General features: G+C 49.7%; 1 protein-coding gene across 12 annotated transcripts in view; it reads right to left on the reverse strand.

Annotated features, from left to right (window-relative positions):
- CEP250 (centrosomal protein 250) overlaps positions 1–14,792 on the reverse strand; it is a 44,961-nt gene that overhangs the window by 9,883 nt on the left and 20,286 nt on the right. For 11 of the 12 annotated variants that reach the window (XM_034641805.1, XM_034641806.1, XM_034641808.1 and 8 more), the window contains 12 exons: positions 14,146–14,376; positions 12,932–13,125; positions 12,583–12,710; positions 12,215–12,384; positions 8,494–8,661; positions 7,965–8,099; positions 6,254–6,397; positions 5,293–5,426; positions 3,752–3,890; positions 2,443–2,782; positions 1,690–1,811; positions 444–564 (listed from right to left, as the gene is read on the reverse strand). In XM_034641805.1, the coding sequence (XP_034497696.1) occupies positions 444–564; positions 1,690–1,811; positions 2,443–2,782; positions 3,752–3,890; positions 5,293–5,426; positions 6,254–6,397; positions 7,965–8,099; positions 8,494–8,661; positions 12,215–12,384; positions 12,583–12,710; positions 12,932–13,125; positions 14,146–14,376 (2,026 nt within the window). Of the gene's footprint in view, positions 1–443; positions 565–1,689; positions 1,812–2,442; positions 2,783–3,751; positions 3,891–5,292; positions 5,427–6,253; positions 6,398–7,964; positions 8,100–8,493; positions 8,662–12,214; positions 12,385–12,582; positions 12,711–12,931; positions 13,126–14,145; positions 14,380–14,792 lie in introns of all 12 variants that reach the window. The other variant, XM_019796606.2, reaches the window with a different exon arrangement.

Below are 14,792 nucleotides of genomic sequence, written 5' to 3' on the forward strand. Positions count from 1 at the left end.
ATTCACCCCAGGTCCCCCACTTTGCTATTTCTTAAACAAGCCCATAATCCTTCTGCTGTCAGAGGTGAATAATTTTGACGACATAGCTGGAGAGGACAAAAATAAGTAACGTGGATAAATGACAAAAGACACAGAATTTTATAACATTCTCACAGTCCTGGCCCTAGGTTGTCAGTTTTTTAATCCTCAAAGAAAGGGGAAGCCTAGCCAGGAACTTCTCTTGGTTCACCCACTCTGTCCCCCTGAATTCCTTCTTCCAGGATGGCCCTCAAAGGCCAAGCAAAGCAGAAGAACAGTTCATGGGGGTCATCACCCCTTTGGAGAGGTCTCTAGGTAGCTTCTCACAGTTGGGCACGAGCAGTGAAGAAGGGCTGCCCCTTCTGGGCTTCCGGCCTCTCCTTGCTCTTCCCTCCAAATCTCCCTGCCTGCCTTGCGCTTCTCACCTTCCTGGTACTGGGAGAGCTGTTTCTGCAAATCCTGCAATTCTGTGCAGACCTGACTTTTCTCGGCCTCTGCATTGGCGAGACGCTGCTCCAGCTTCAGACCCTGCTCCCTCAGGTCATCCTGGGAAAGGAAGGGCGAGGCTAAGCTCCAACCTCCTCATCTTCCACAAAGCTATCCCAGCCCCAGACCCAAGCGCCCTCCACCTTCCTCTCAGCTTCTGTGGGGTCTGCCCCCGAGGGTCTACTCGAGGTCGCTCCCTGGAGCCATGACAGGCTCTGCTGCAACTGACTGGAGCCTAGAATCCCCATCCGACCCGTGTGCCTTTTTGAAACACAACTTGCTGGAGTCTTAGCCCGGGGTCAGCTCTCCTCTGCCCAAACTCCTACTTCAAAGCTCAGCTCAAAGGTCCCTTTTTCCTTCCCTGTGACTCTCCCCAAGTAGGAATGAATTGTCCCTTCCTCCTATTATTATCATTTGCATCTGCTACTGATCCGACTAATTCTATCAGTTCTGCTTCTTTCAGACTGCAGTTTCCTTCCTCAGCATTCTCAATGGCGGAGATCTGGTCTCTCTCCTTTCCTTACCATCAGCTCACAGTGGCTGGCATACAGGTGGCGTTCAATTTTTATTGAATGATAGGTTCAGGTGCACTGACAGGTGGAAATTGTGGGACATTTAGTTCAGTCTTAGGCCTGGAATGCTCCTATAAATGGCAACCTCAAATCTCAGCAGTCCCTGTTTGTTGGGTTGTTCTTAGAGGTATTGGCACCAGGAATAAATAATTCATAGCTGAGGGGTGCCTGGGTGGCTCAGTCGTTAAGCGTCTGCCCGCATCGGGCTCCCTGCTCTCCTGGGAACCTGCTTCTTCCTCTCCCACTCCCCCTGCTCCCTCTCTCGCTGGCTGTCTCTCTCTCTGTCAAATAAATAAATAAAATCTTAAAAAAAAATCATAGCTGAGAGAAAATGATACAAAAAATATCTGTCATCTGTGTGGGCTTCTCTAGTTCAGAGCCCACTCAAATCCCTCCCTCGCTCAATCCTCACAACCCTGAGGCGGGAAGGGTTTGCCCCAGCTGACTAAGTGAAACCCAGGCCCAGGAAACCAAATGCTGTGTTCACGCTTGACCAGGTAGGAAAGGATAGGGATGGAACTCATCCCAGCTTGGGAATAAAACAGCTCAAACTGCTTCATAAGTCCTTTTACAAGGAGTGAAGAGTTCACAGAAGGAGAGCAGAGCATCGTACCCGGGCCTGCTGAGTCTTCCACAGGTCTCGGTGAAGCTTCTGGAGGGCAGACGCCACCGCCTCAGATGACAGGGCTGTCAGGAGGGGCCCTTTCTCAAGAAGGAGACTAGCTCCATTCTGATCTGAAAAAATGAGGAAAATACCTCCTCACTTGGCTGCACTATGAAAGGAAACGGCCAAACCTCCCCATATATGGCCTTGGCCTTCCCACGGATCCCTCCATTCCTCAAAGAACCTCTTCTGAGCAGTTCATCCATCATGAACTTTCTGCGTTCTGATGTGCCAGGAGCTATGGAGGGCACTAGATAACGCTAGCTGTCATTTGTTAGGCATTTAGTAAATGCCAAGAACTGTGTGACCTATTACTTCTGTAATCTCATTAACTCCTCAGAAAAATCCTGAGAGATGGGGTGCCTGGGTGGCATAGTCGGTTAAGCATTTGACCCATGATTTCCGCTCAGGGCGTGATCTCAGGGTCGTAAGACTGAGCCCCAGGTTGGGCTCCACGCTCAGTGGGGAGTCTGCTTAAGATTCTCCCTCCCTCTCTCTCTGCCCTTCTCCTGCTTGTACATGCACACTCTCTAAGAAAAAAAAATCAAGTTCAGAAAGGATTGAATTAATTCCAGAGACTGTGGCCTTAGCCTTGATGCAATATTGCCTATGCCTAAGGAACTGCAGGCCCCTTCCTTCTCCCCCCAGGGAGCCAGGCCTGGCTTTGGCCCAAAGGCCCGAATCCTTGGGTGGCCACCTTACCTGGCTCAGGGCCCCAGAGGGAAGGAGAGTCTCCCCCGCCACGCAGCTCAGGCCTGCTCTCACAAGCGAGCCCCAAGGCCTGCTGCAGGACAGAACAGAGGCTGGCCAGCTGGGCCCGGGCCTGGTGCCCGGGCTGCTGCTCTGCCGCCAGCGCCGCCAGCTGGTTCTCTGTGCTGCGCAGTCGGAGGTGGGCTTGGGCTGCCTTGGCTTCCAGGGCCCGCAGGGAAGCTCGCAGCTGCTGCTCCGTTACTCGAGATGCCTCCAGCTCCTCCAACAGTTGTGCTTCCTGAGCCAGAAAGTCAGCCTCCTTCTCCTTCACCTCCTGCTTCAGGAATTCCACCTGCCAGGAAGGAAGTGTTGCCACTCTAAGCAGGGAGTGGACACCTTCTCATCAGACCCTCCCCGGCCTCACCTGGATCAAGCCCTGGGCTCACCTCGATCAGGGCTGGGAGGCTCAGCTCTCCAGCAGGTGAAGAGGGCTCTAGAAGGAGTGTTACCCTCAATCTGACCTGCATGCCCACCTACAGACTCCTGTCATATGGGCCTAGGCGATGCAAATGGGCTGTGGCCCTAGTCCCCCCGGCAGCAATGCCAGCCCCCTGCTACAATCAGAATTCTGCTCGAAACCCTGACACTGAGCCTACATAAGACCCATCGCAGTAATAATGGCTACCATTTATAGCATGCCTGCTGTGCTCAGACACTTTACACGTTCCTACAGTGGCTAAGAACGATCATCCTTGTCTTAGGGATGAAGAAACTGATGCTCACGCAACCTGGAAGCAGGACTGCTGGGAGCCAAATCCAGCGCTAATGGCGGACCTAGTGCTTCTCAGCCCTAGTCCCCCTTCCAGCTCTGACCGGCTCACTCTTCCCTTCCTGGTGCCGGCTTTCCTCTGTGCCCAAGGTCTGGGGTCCTCCTGTGAGCAGACAGTTCTGTAGTTGTCTTGCTGCCGCCTCCCTGGTCTGTGTAATGACCTGCTCTGCTGCCGTGTCTTGCCAAGCTGACCAAGCACACTTAGATGTGGCCACACCTGAACCAGGCCCGTGTGAGCTCCGCCCCTTTGGGCACCGTGTTCTGGGCTGTCAGGCTCCTGACAGGAGCCGTTCTCAGCTCTGGGCCAGGTTCCCAAGCCCCCACCCCGCCCAGCTCTGACTAGCCCCTCCTGCCAGGGCCGCTGACGTCCCAGCACACCCTGTAATACAGAACAAGAGCACAGTCCTCTTTCCAGGAGGACGGCTTCTCCACTCCAGGAGGAGGAGCACACTTCTGCTGAGGAATGGGGCCCAGCAGCAGCGTGGGGAGTACCTGGGTGCTGAGCTCTTTCTGCCCTCCCTGGGCCTCCTCCAGGTCCTGGTGCAGGGAGCTCAGCTCCTGTTGTCGGACAGAGTCCGCTTCTTGTAAAACAAGGAGCCTCTGTTCCTTTTCCATCAGCGACTGGGTCAGGCTGAAGGGAGGCCAGAGGGTTAAGGTCATTCAGGGAACGAAGAACTACTTTCTCCTCTAACTGTGCTAAACACGGCATTAATACTTAAGAGAGAAATAGTAAGATAACAATGACAGCATAACAATAGAAGCTAGCATTTATTGAGCACCGACTGAGTGCTCCCAGGTACTCCACGCACGTGATACCTCCCTTCAGCTTCAGTTTCTACTTCTCTGGCAGATTCCAGAAATACCTATGCAATACCTCAAATTCAATGTGTCCAATTCTTCCCATCCCTTCTGCACTCCCCTTCCCCCAGCCATCCCCCAGTATGCTCCCTAGCTCAGCGAACGGCACCCTTACCCCCCCAGTGCTCCCACTTGGCAGCCTTGACCACATCACAGAGTTCTCCCTTCATCCCGTCCAATCAGTGATGACATATAATCGACTCCAACTTCTTCAACGTCCCTTGAGCTCCTTCCCTGAGCTCCTTCCCCCCTCCCCTTCCCCAGAACCCCTACCCTGGTGCAGCCCTAATGCGTCTCGGGCAGACAACCGCACCTGCCTCCTAGCACGTCTGGCTGCCTGTGGTTGCATGAACAAGAGGACCTGTCCCTCTTCAAACTCCTACAACACTGAGAAGACACGCCATGCTTCGCCGGGATGGCCGCATCTCACTCTGAGGTTTCTTGCCATCACTACCTCTTCTTGACACATCGTAAACTGGATCATGTCCATTTCCTTGCTTAAAACCTTCCAGGGGTTTCCTACTAAACCTAAAATAAACTACGCACTCCTGGCCGTGGCCCACAAATCCCGAAAGACACAGACTTGCCCAGGTCACGTGCCCCATCCTATGCACCAGGCTCCGGTCACACAGCACTTCCAGTGCCCCCAAATACCCCAAGTTCTGATCCACCTCCGGGCCCCTGAGATGTCCACTCCTACCACAAAGCTCTCCCTCACCCCTTCGCCCAGCTGGTTCCAGTTCACCCTCAGTGGTCAGTTTAAATGCAACCTCTTTGAGGAAGGCCTTCCCTACGATCTTATCTCAAGTACATCCCCACCCCATTTCGACTTCAGCGTCCTGTTTCTTCCCTCCACACCACGTAACATAACCAGTGATTTCTCTGGGGGATTACTTAATTAACATCTTCCTCACAAAACCGTACATTCTGCTGAGGCAGGGGGCGTCCCCGACCTCTGGCATAGTGCCTGGTGCCTAACGTGTGTTCTCTAAGTATTTACATACAACCTGAATGAAGTGTAAGCTACAGGGACCGCATCCTGTCCACACGGGTACCCGTACAGTCCAGGGCTGGAGACATGAGAGCCTAGGTTCCCCGAGCGAAGAACGGTCCACCTCACAGTGACCACAGTAGCTACACAGGCAAAAGCCTACTCCACGGTCTGTCGAGCCTACCTGGCCTTCTCTCTCTCGAGCTCCTCCAGCGTTCGGCTATACTCCTGGGCCTCCCTCAGCTTCTCCTCAACCTCCTGCTCCACCAGCCTCCTGGAGTCATCCCTGGAAACCAGCTGAGACTTCAAGTCCTCCACCTGGAAAGATAACACATGAGGATCAAGGGCAGGGGCCCGTGGCGGGAGGCTTCTCACCTAGGGCTCCAGGGTCCCTGGAGGTCACAGTCACTGGCCCATTTCCAATGCTCTGGGGGTTTCTGCGAACGCTTACACACTATTTTTAGCACCCCTCCCCCAGTACCGTTCAGCCTCACCTTGTCTCCCAGCCTCATGTCTACTGTGTAAAGGCAGGCACAAATCAATATCTTGGCTGAACAGAACCACCCAAAGGCAAAGTGATAAGTGACGGGCAAATGTATAGTAATTGTATTTTTAAAAATAAACAATCAGAGGGGCAGCTGGGTGGCTCAGTGGGTTGAACGTCTGCCTTTGGCTCAGGTCATGATCTCAGGGTCCTGAGATTGAGCCCCGAATTGGGCGAGCAGGGAGCCTGCTTCTCCCTCTGCCTGCTGCTCCCCCTGCTTATGCTTTCTCTCTCTCTCTCTGTCAAATAAATAAATAAAATCTTAAAAAACAATCAGAACACCAGCTGATACGGGATTCTGCGAAGGAAAAGCAATCAGAGTAGGAACAGCAACCTGGTATATTAAAACTGGATTTCTGGGGTGGGTGGGAAGAATGACAGGCACTGGGGCTGCCTGAGAAAATCTAAGGTCTGTGGTCACCACAGGGAGAGATGACTATCCTGGGGCTCCAAGGGCATGTGCTCCGCTCTAAGCACCCTTCCATTTCCTCTCCTTCGCAAGCAGGGCCAGGGCTCCCCTTTCCTACAGCAGGAGTGGGAGAGCCTGGCCATGCTGGGGAAGGGCTGCAGGGCTGCGGGGCTGGGAGAGAGAAGGAGGCACCTGCTCCTGTAGGTCCGTCTTAGCCTGCAGCAGGGCCCTGCACTCTTCTCGGAGGGCAGCGAGGTCATCTCCGTTCTGCTGGGCTGCCTGCTCCTGCTCCCGCCGGGCCTCCCGGAGCTGGGTCTGCAGCACCTCCGTGGTCTCCTGCAAAGACAGAGGACCACAGTGAGCAGAAGAAAGCTCCCACTGGGGCCTGCGTCTTCAAGTCTGTGTCATATAAATACTGGTTTTTCAATTGGGTTGGTGGCAAAAGCTGAGGCAGGACCCAGCAATCCACGCTGTTTCCATGTTGCCACCTCAACAGAGCGTCTCCTCCCTCACAGAGCATGCTGGCTCTCCGTCAGGGCCCCTGAGCTGGTAGCAGTACCTCACCCAGACCACTGCAGAAGGCTCCCACTGCGTACCCCTACTTCCACTCCATGCCACCACCCCGTGCGCATGCTCTCACACACACACACACACACACACACACGCGGTGACACGTACACACACACTTCTCCACTTAGCACCTGAAGTATTTTTTAAAATACGTGTAGTAAATCATGTCCCATTCTGCTTTTTAAATACCATCCAACAATTTCCCACTGTCCTTGGAACAAATTCCAAGCTCCTCCCACAGCTGGCCCAGGGTTCCTGGGCTCCTGCGTACTTCTCCACTCGCCCCTGAGCCTATCACGTGGGAGCCACGTGGCCTCCTTTCTGTCCTGGCGCTCCTTGAGCCCTTTCTGTCTGTCCCACTGCCCTCATGATGACTATTTCCCCTGCTGAAACTGTTCTTCAAATAGCTGGCTTCTTTTTTTTCTTTTCTTTTCTTTTTTGTCTTTTTTAAAGGGCTTTACTAAGGGGCACCTGGGGGGGTCAGTCAGTTAGGCATTTGCCTTTGGTTCGGGTCATGATCCCAGGGTCCTGGGATTGAGCCCCACGTTGGGCTCCCTGCTCAGTGGGGAATCTGCTTCTCCCTCTCCCTCTGCCCCCACCCCCCGCTCGCACTCTCTCTCTCAGATAAATAAATCTTTAAAAAAATAAAAATTAAAGGGCTTTACTGAGGAACAGTTCACATATAATACACAATTCACCCGTTTAAGCATATAATTCGATGGTTTTTAGTATATTCAGAGTTGTACAACCGTCCCCACACTTCAGAACATTTTTATCACTCCAGAAAACAAGCCTGTACCCCTCCCTATTCCCATCTCCACTCCCGACTACTCATCTGCTTTCGGTCTCTGTAGATTTGCCTGTTCTGGACATTTCCTACAAAGGGAACCATGCGCTGTGTGGCCTCTTGTGACTGGCTTCTTACACTCAGCATAGTGCTGTCAGAGCTCATCTCTACTGTCGCATGCGGCTGGCTCTTTTCAACCTTCATGTCTCAGCCCAAACACCACTTTCTCAGTAAGTCCCACCCCCGGCCACCTTGTTCAAAGTGGCCTCCTGTGACTCACTCTCAATTACTTCACCCTATCCATCTCCCTCACGGAACTTACTACCACCTGCGATCATCTCACGTATTTTCTATCTGCGCGTTTTGGTCCGCTCTGCCACTAGAACGTAAGCTCTTTGAGGACAGGGACCACGTGTGTCACGTTCACTGCTATGTGCACCTTGATGTTTGTCATGGGATGGCACCTCGCCCCGGACCTGGTACCCAGAAGCACCAGAGAGCTGGTCACACCTGCCTTTCCTCCCTGCCCAGGCCCGCCCTCCATACCTGCTCCTTTAACTTCTGAGCCTTCATGTCCTGTCTCAGCCGCTCCAGCTGTTGGCTGGCATCTGCCAGCTCCTTCTGGGTCTGCAGCAGCGTCTCCAGGAGGGACACCCTCTCCTTCTCTGTTTCGAGCTGCATCTGTGGAGGGGCAGGGAGGCAAGAGGTTGCCGCCTCAGGGGTCATCATGCTCACCCACCAGGCCACAGGCACATTCCAGCTGCTCTCGGGCTCTTCCAGCAAATGGGGAGGGGGCTGAGGGCCAAAGAAGGTCTGGACCTGCTTGTTAAGAACCAGGAAGTGCAAAGATTGTCACTGGTTTGTGAGCTGACAGGATGTGGTGAGGATCGGCCCTCCCTCAGGAAGTGTGACATACTGTCGGCCCTGCAGCTAACGCAGGGGTCACCCTGCTCACTAGCAGCAAAGGGAGCAGGTACTTCTCTTCTGGAAGCCCCCTGCAGCAGCACTCTTGGGAGTGGAAAAGGAAGCAGTCAAAGGTAGGGGGATCACAGCTCCAATCTCCCCAGCTTCCCACCTGGCAGAGGGCGCTCTCTGCCTCTGCCCGCTCTTCCTCCCTCTGTGTCCGGATGGCCTCGGCTTCTGCCTGCTGTTCCCGCAGCCTCGTTTCCAGCTCTGTTTTCTCCCTCTTTAGGCTCTCCAGGGCCTTATCCAGTTCCTGCTGGTGCCAGGAGCGCTCCTTCTCCTGGTCATGAGAAGGAAGCACTGTTAGCTGAGAAGAAGAGGGAGGAGGGGTCCAGAGCAGAGAAGGTGCACCCTCCCGAGCTGAGACTCTTTGGTACCTCTCTTGGCCAATCTCCCCATCGATAAAGTGAGGTTGCTAACTCCTGCCTTATCTATCTCATCAAATCTTGTGAGAATCAAATGAGATTTATAAAAAAATCAAATGATACAATACATGAAAAAGTGTTTTCTAAACTGCAATTCTCCCTAATATAAGTTACAAATATCTGTTATTTTAAACCAACCACACCACGGTTGATGTTATAACTATGAACTAAGGAAGCAGATTGGTTCTCTGCTGCCCACTCTCCCCTACTTTAGGCACATAATTCCCAAACAAGCAAACTTCTGGCCGCCATGTTGCCAACAGGTCTGCCTCATAATAAGAGTCAAATCACAAATACACACAAAGCACAAGTCAACTTCGATTTCCAGAAATCTGACAAACAAGATCTATGAACCCTCCAGCTGCAAAATGGCAAAAAATACTGGATATTAAATATATGTTTTAATGTGTAAGTGAGCCAGCAGGAATTTCACAGGAGTCAAAGATCAAAGCAAGACTTGTGATCCAAAGAGCACAGAACTGGCTTTCTCCTGGAGGCGTGTGCTACACCTAATAACCTTGAAATTCACCTTAATGCTATGTGGGGAAAAGGAAATAGGAGACAAGGGTGGGGAGTCCAAAAGAAGATTCCCACATAAAGCTGGAGCCCGAAGGACTAACCAGGGGTCAACAAACTATGGCACGTGGGCCAAATCTGGCCAGCCTCCTGTTGCTGTATGGTCTGTGAGCTAATAGTAGAGTAGTTTTTACATTTTTAATGGTTGAAAAGAAGTAAAAAAAAAAAAAAAAAAAAAGGACTTTGTGACATGTGAAAATTATATGGAATTCAAGTTTTAGTGTCCACACTTAAAGTTTTATTTGAACACAAAGATGCTCATTTGCTTACATATGGTCTATGGCTGCTTTTGTACTACAACGGCAGAGGTGAGTAATTACGACAGAGACCATAAGGTCCACAAAGCCTAGTATGTGGCCCTTTACAAAAAACTTGCCTATCTCTAGGCTACAGTGCCCTCAGTAGAAGGATAAACTTGAGACAGACAGACAGAGAGAGACAAAAGAGGAGAGAAATGGGGAAGAAAAAGGGAGAGAACGTAGGAGAGAAAACAAAACAAAAAACCCCACAGAAGGAAACAGAAAGAATATTTGTTTGTTTCAAACTTTACACAGGGTAAAAAAAATCTCCCTCAAGAAGTCAGCCACAACCTGGTCGTCATGTGGGTGCAGGGCCTGAATGTGATCATCTAAACACTTTCAACAGAAATTTTATTTCATTTTATTTTAAAATTTTACTTTAAGGTGGTTCTGGGATGCTAGAACCTTTAATCCAACACTACTAGTATAAGTGACCTGAGTTAATTTCTTTTTCTTCTTTTTTTTAAAGATTTTATTCATTCACTTGACAGAGATAGAGACAGCCAGCGAGAGAGGGAACACAAGCAGGGGGAGTGGGAGAGGAAGAAGCAGGCTCATAGCGGAAGAGCCCGATGCGGGGCTCGATCCCATAAAGCCAGGATCACGCCCTGAGCTGAAGGCAGATGCTCAACCGCTGTGCCACCCAGGTGCCCCGACCTGAGTTAATTTCTATCATATGTCTATGCCTCAGTTTCCTCATCTATAAAAATGGGGATAACACAGTGTCTTCCTCTACTGCTAGGAAATTCCTAACAGAAGTGAAAGTAGGGGCTCAGTCGTTAAGCGTCTGCCTTCACTCAGGTCATGATTTCAGGGTCCAGGGATCGAACCCCATGTCGAGCTCCCTGTTCAGCGGAAAGTCTGCTTCTCCCTCTCCCACTCCCCCTGCTTGTGTTCCCTCTCTTGCTGTCTCTCTGTCAAAAAATGAGTAAAATCTTAAAAAAAAAAAAAAGTGAAAGCAAAGCTTCTGAAGAAAAACTCCTTTACCTTAGGCCTAAAAGGATTGCCAAAGAAAAATTTCTAAAGAACATGAGTTCAGAGTAAAGAATCACAAAACACACGAGAACTGATGGAAACAACATATATAACAGATCCAGGCCCAAAAAGATTTCAGTTATTGGTATTATTAGACAGTATAAAAACATGCTTCATGTGTTGAAAGAATAAAAGAGAGGATGAAAATATAAAATAAGGAAAAGAGATGAAAACATGACCAAGAAGGTTTGAAAAAATAACCGAATAGAATGTCTAGAAATAAAATTTAGTAAGTGAAATTTAAAACCTGGCAAATAGACTACATAGCAGATTAGTCATGGCTGAAAGGGGAGTTAGTGAGTAGAAGAGAGATCTAAAAAAATCGTCTACAACACCGAATGGAAAAAGAAAAATGAACACGGAAAATGTAAGAATTAAGATACACGGAGGATACCGTAAGAAGGTCTGACACACAACTAATTAGGGTCTTCTCGATACCAACAATAGAATAATCAATATGCTAAGAGAAAATAACTATCACCCTAGAATTTTACACCCAGTGAAACTATCCTTCAAGAAAAAAAGTAAAACAGAAATATTTTCAGACAATTAACTACCAACAGACCCTCACCAAAGAAATTCTATTTCAAGGAGGAAAATAAACCTAAATAGAAAGTCTGATATGCAAGAAGGAATGAAGAGTGAAAAAAATGTCATTTTTCAGTGTATCTAAACAAATATTGACTGCATAAAACAAAAAGTCAAAATAATTTATGGTGTTAACAAACTAGGTATAACAAAACACATTGCATAGAAGATTACATAGATCGGAGGAGTGAATGCAGGTAAAATGTTCCGAATTTCCTGTGTCATTCAGGAAAACAGTAAACATACTGATTAACTCAAGATTTTATGAAGTACTTATTTTTAAACATTAAAGGAAACAATGAAAAGAATTTTTAAATTAGAGAACATATCATCCAAAGTAATACAGAGAGAAAAAGAACTGAGGAAAGAATACAACTTAATCATCCAATTGAACTCTCTAAAAGAAGTTAAGAAAGGTGACTTCCTTACCCCAAAAAGATATAAAAAGGCAGGAAAAATAGTATAGGATGGTGGAAATAAATCCAAATATACGTATAGTGACAATCAAGGCAAATGGACTAAATTACATAATTAAAAAACAAAAGCAGCACAGTTCTGAATTGGGGAAGATGGGGTCCAAGGCATTCCTTTGCTCCGTTTACATCCTGGGGCCAGTTTAACCATCCTAAATTCTAGGATCCATGCCTAATTCTCTGTACATAGCAAAACAACAGCAATAACAGCTAACACAAATATAGAGCTTACTACATGTCAGGAATTGTTCTCAGGGTTCTCCATATATTACTCATTTATGCTAGAAACTGGATTTTGCACCTTGGTGACCAGGTTAGTCCCGTTCAGATTTCACTCTTATAAGCAGGAATACCTGGCCCAAGAGTCAGCAGGTGGAGTACTCACTGAAGGGAGGCCATGTCTGCCTCTCCCATCCCCAGCCACATCCAAGACCTACCCATTTCTCCTGGAGTCGGTTCACTTCCTCCTCATGGGCTGACTTCTGCTGCTGCAGGGCAATCTGTCCCTCTTGCTCAGCCTGAGCCAGCTGACTGGATGCTGTCTTCCGCTCTTGCTCTGCCCGGCTCCGCTCGGTGTCCAGTTCCAGCTTCAGGCACCTCACTTCCCCTGAGATGCCAGAGACAGGTGATCTCCCACTAGGCCTCTGCCCTCTTCCTTTCACCCCTGTCTCCAGACCTCAGGAGCAACTCCCATCTCAGAGGCCCTGGGCCGGGCTAGAGAAGGACCTCTGATAATTTCCCACTGCCTTCCTGGATTTCAACATCCCCGTGGAATGAAGTGTCCCCATCCCAGTTGGGGTCTCACCTTGAATGACTTCCTTGGCACGAGTGACAGTTTGAATCTGGACCTCCAGCTGCCCCTTGGTGACCTCTATCAGAGAATTTTGTTGTTGGGCCTCAAACAGACTGCTCTCCAGTTGCTCCTTGGCTGAGCTGTCAGGTTCAGGAATCAGGAAGAAATCTTACCCATCAAGCCCCTTAACTTTCCTTGGAGGAGTTGGGTTCTAAGTGCTAACTACACAGAGAAATTAGGGGGCGATGATAAATTCATAACTCATTTAGGACCCATATACTTTGGTCAGGGAACTTAGTTTGACTACCCCTTGCCTTGCAAAGCTCCCTCTGCCCTCGACTGAACTGGGTCTGGGCCCTACCTGAGCCCCAGCAGCTGTTCAGAGAGGTCCTGCCGGTCTCGCTCCACAGCCTGCAGCCGCACCTGGAGGGCTGCTCTCTCCCGTACTAGGGCCTCCTTCTCCTGGACTTCCTGGGCAAGTGCCTCTTCCTGTCGCTTTGTCTCCTGATGCAGCTGCTCCAGCTGTGCTAAGCCTGCCTCCTGCTGATGACGTGCCTGAGAGGAAGAAACCGGCAAGATACGGAGCACAGGCAGGATCCCCCCAGGGCTGCTATCACAGGTGAGGGCCACTGGCCCTTCAGAGACTCTGGACCCAGCTCTGCGAGTCCTGACCATTGTCTGCTCAAATACTACTTCCTGCAACAACCTATAGAACTCCCAGCCCAGGAGGCATGCTCTCCTTTGTGCAAGACCCTGTGTTATGGCTGCAAGAGAACTACCTTGAAGGAGCTTTTAGTCTTAAGTAGTAAGACACACAAAACATCAGGAAGGAAGTGATCAGCCTCTGAGAAAGGGACTCTGGGAAGGAAGATCAGGTATCATTTTTAGAGCAGTGAGAAGTTTGGTAGAGGAGAAAAAGGACCTTTGAGCTGAGTCATTGGTTCAGAAAAAAATTTACTGAGTTGCTGCTACGTGTTAGACATTTTGTTAAAAGATGGAGGAATAGGGGCGCCCAGGTGGCACAGCTGGTTGTCTGCCTCTTGGTTTCGCCTCAGGTCATGATCTCAGGGTTGTGAGATCAAGCCCCACACTGGCTCTGGGCTCAGCACAGAGTCTGCTTAAGTGTCTCTCTCCCCGCCCCCCACCCCTTCTTGACACTCTTGCACGCTCTCTCTCTCTAAAATAAATAAATAAATCTAAAAAAAAAAAGATGGAGGAATAAAAACAAGACAGCCTTCCCTTCAAAGAGCTTCGGGTCTCATGGTGGAGACTATACATGGATAATCACAGTGCAGGGTGAACTGTGCGCGGTGTGGCGTTGGTATATGCAGGAGGTACTGTCAGAGACCCACGGGAGGCATCTAATTCGAGCTGGAGGCTGTGAGGTAGCTCAGAATCTGAAGGATTCTTATAGGATCTCTTAAAAAATTGGAAGATGTGCCCCAAACTAGTAACACTGGTCATTTTTAGGAAGTAAGACCTTTTCACGTTCTGAACCATTTCTGTAGAGTTTTCATTTTTTAGGATGAGTACGTGCGATGCCTTCGTGTGATGGTACCCGTTTTGTCTTCTCACCTCGCTAAGTTTCTCTTGAATTTCCTCCTTCTCCTCCTGGATGCCCCTGAAATCTGCCTGCAGCTCAGCCCCGCTCTCCTCCGCCTTCCGCAGCTGAGCCTCCAGCTGAGTGTTCTTTTCCCGAAGGGCTTCACCGCTCCTCTCGGCCTCTGCCAGGCCCAGCTGCAAAGTGTTTCTCGCCTGCTCGGCTGCTTCCATTCTGCCGCACACGGACTGGTTCTCCTGTTCTAACTACTGGGCAACATGGGAAAGGCGTCAAAGACAAATGGTTACAGTTTATGGATCAAGTGCTAAGACAGAAATCCAAGTGAGATGTGAATCTGTTCTCCAAAGAGTAACACAGGAAGGCTTGTGCGAGACGGGGGGCTGTGCATTCATTGGCTCTGGCGGCGGGATTCCAGGTACTGGATGGCTTGATGCTGGGGATGGTGATTAAAAAGGTAAACACCCTACTCTCAAAGAATTCAGAATAAAGGGAATCTGGAACATTTCTAGGGCTCAAGGTAACAGGGGTAGTGAAGAGACGTGCTAGATGTGCAACCCAGAGAGAAGATTCTTTGAGCTGTATGCTATTCAGTGGATCCTGTTCTGGAGATCGCTGTTACCTCATGCAACGGGATTAAACACCTAGTCTTCCTTCCAGAGGA

The sequence above is a fragment of the Ailuropoda melanoleuca genome, chromosome 13 (assembly GCF_002007445.2).
Source record: "Ailuropoda melanoleuca isolate Jingjing chromosome 13, ASM200744v2, whole genome shotgun sequence".
Taxonomy (NCBI): Eukaryota; Metazoa; Chordata; class Mammalia; order Carnivora; family Ursidae; genus Ailuropoda; species Ailuropoda melanoleuca.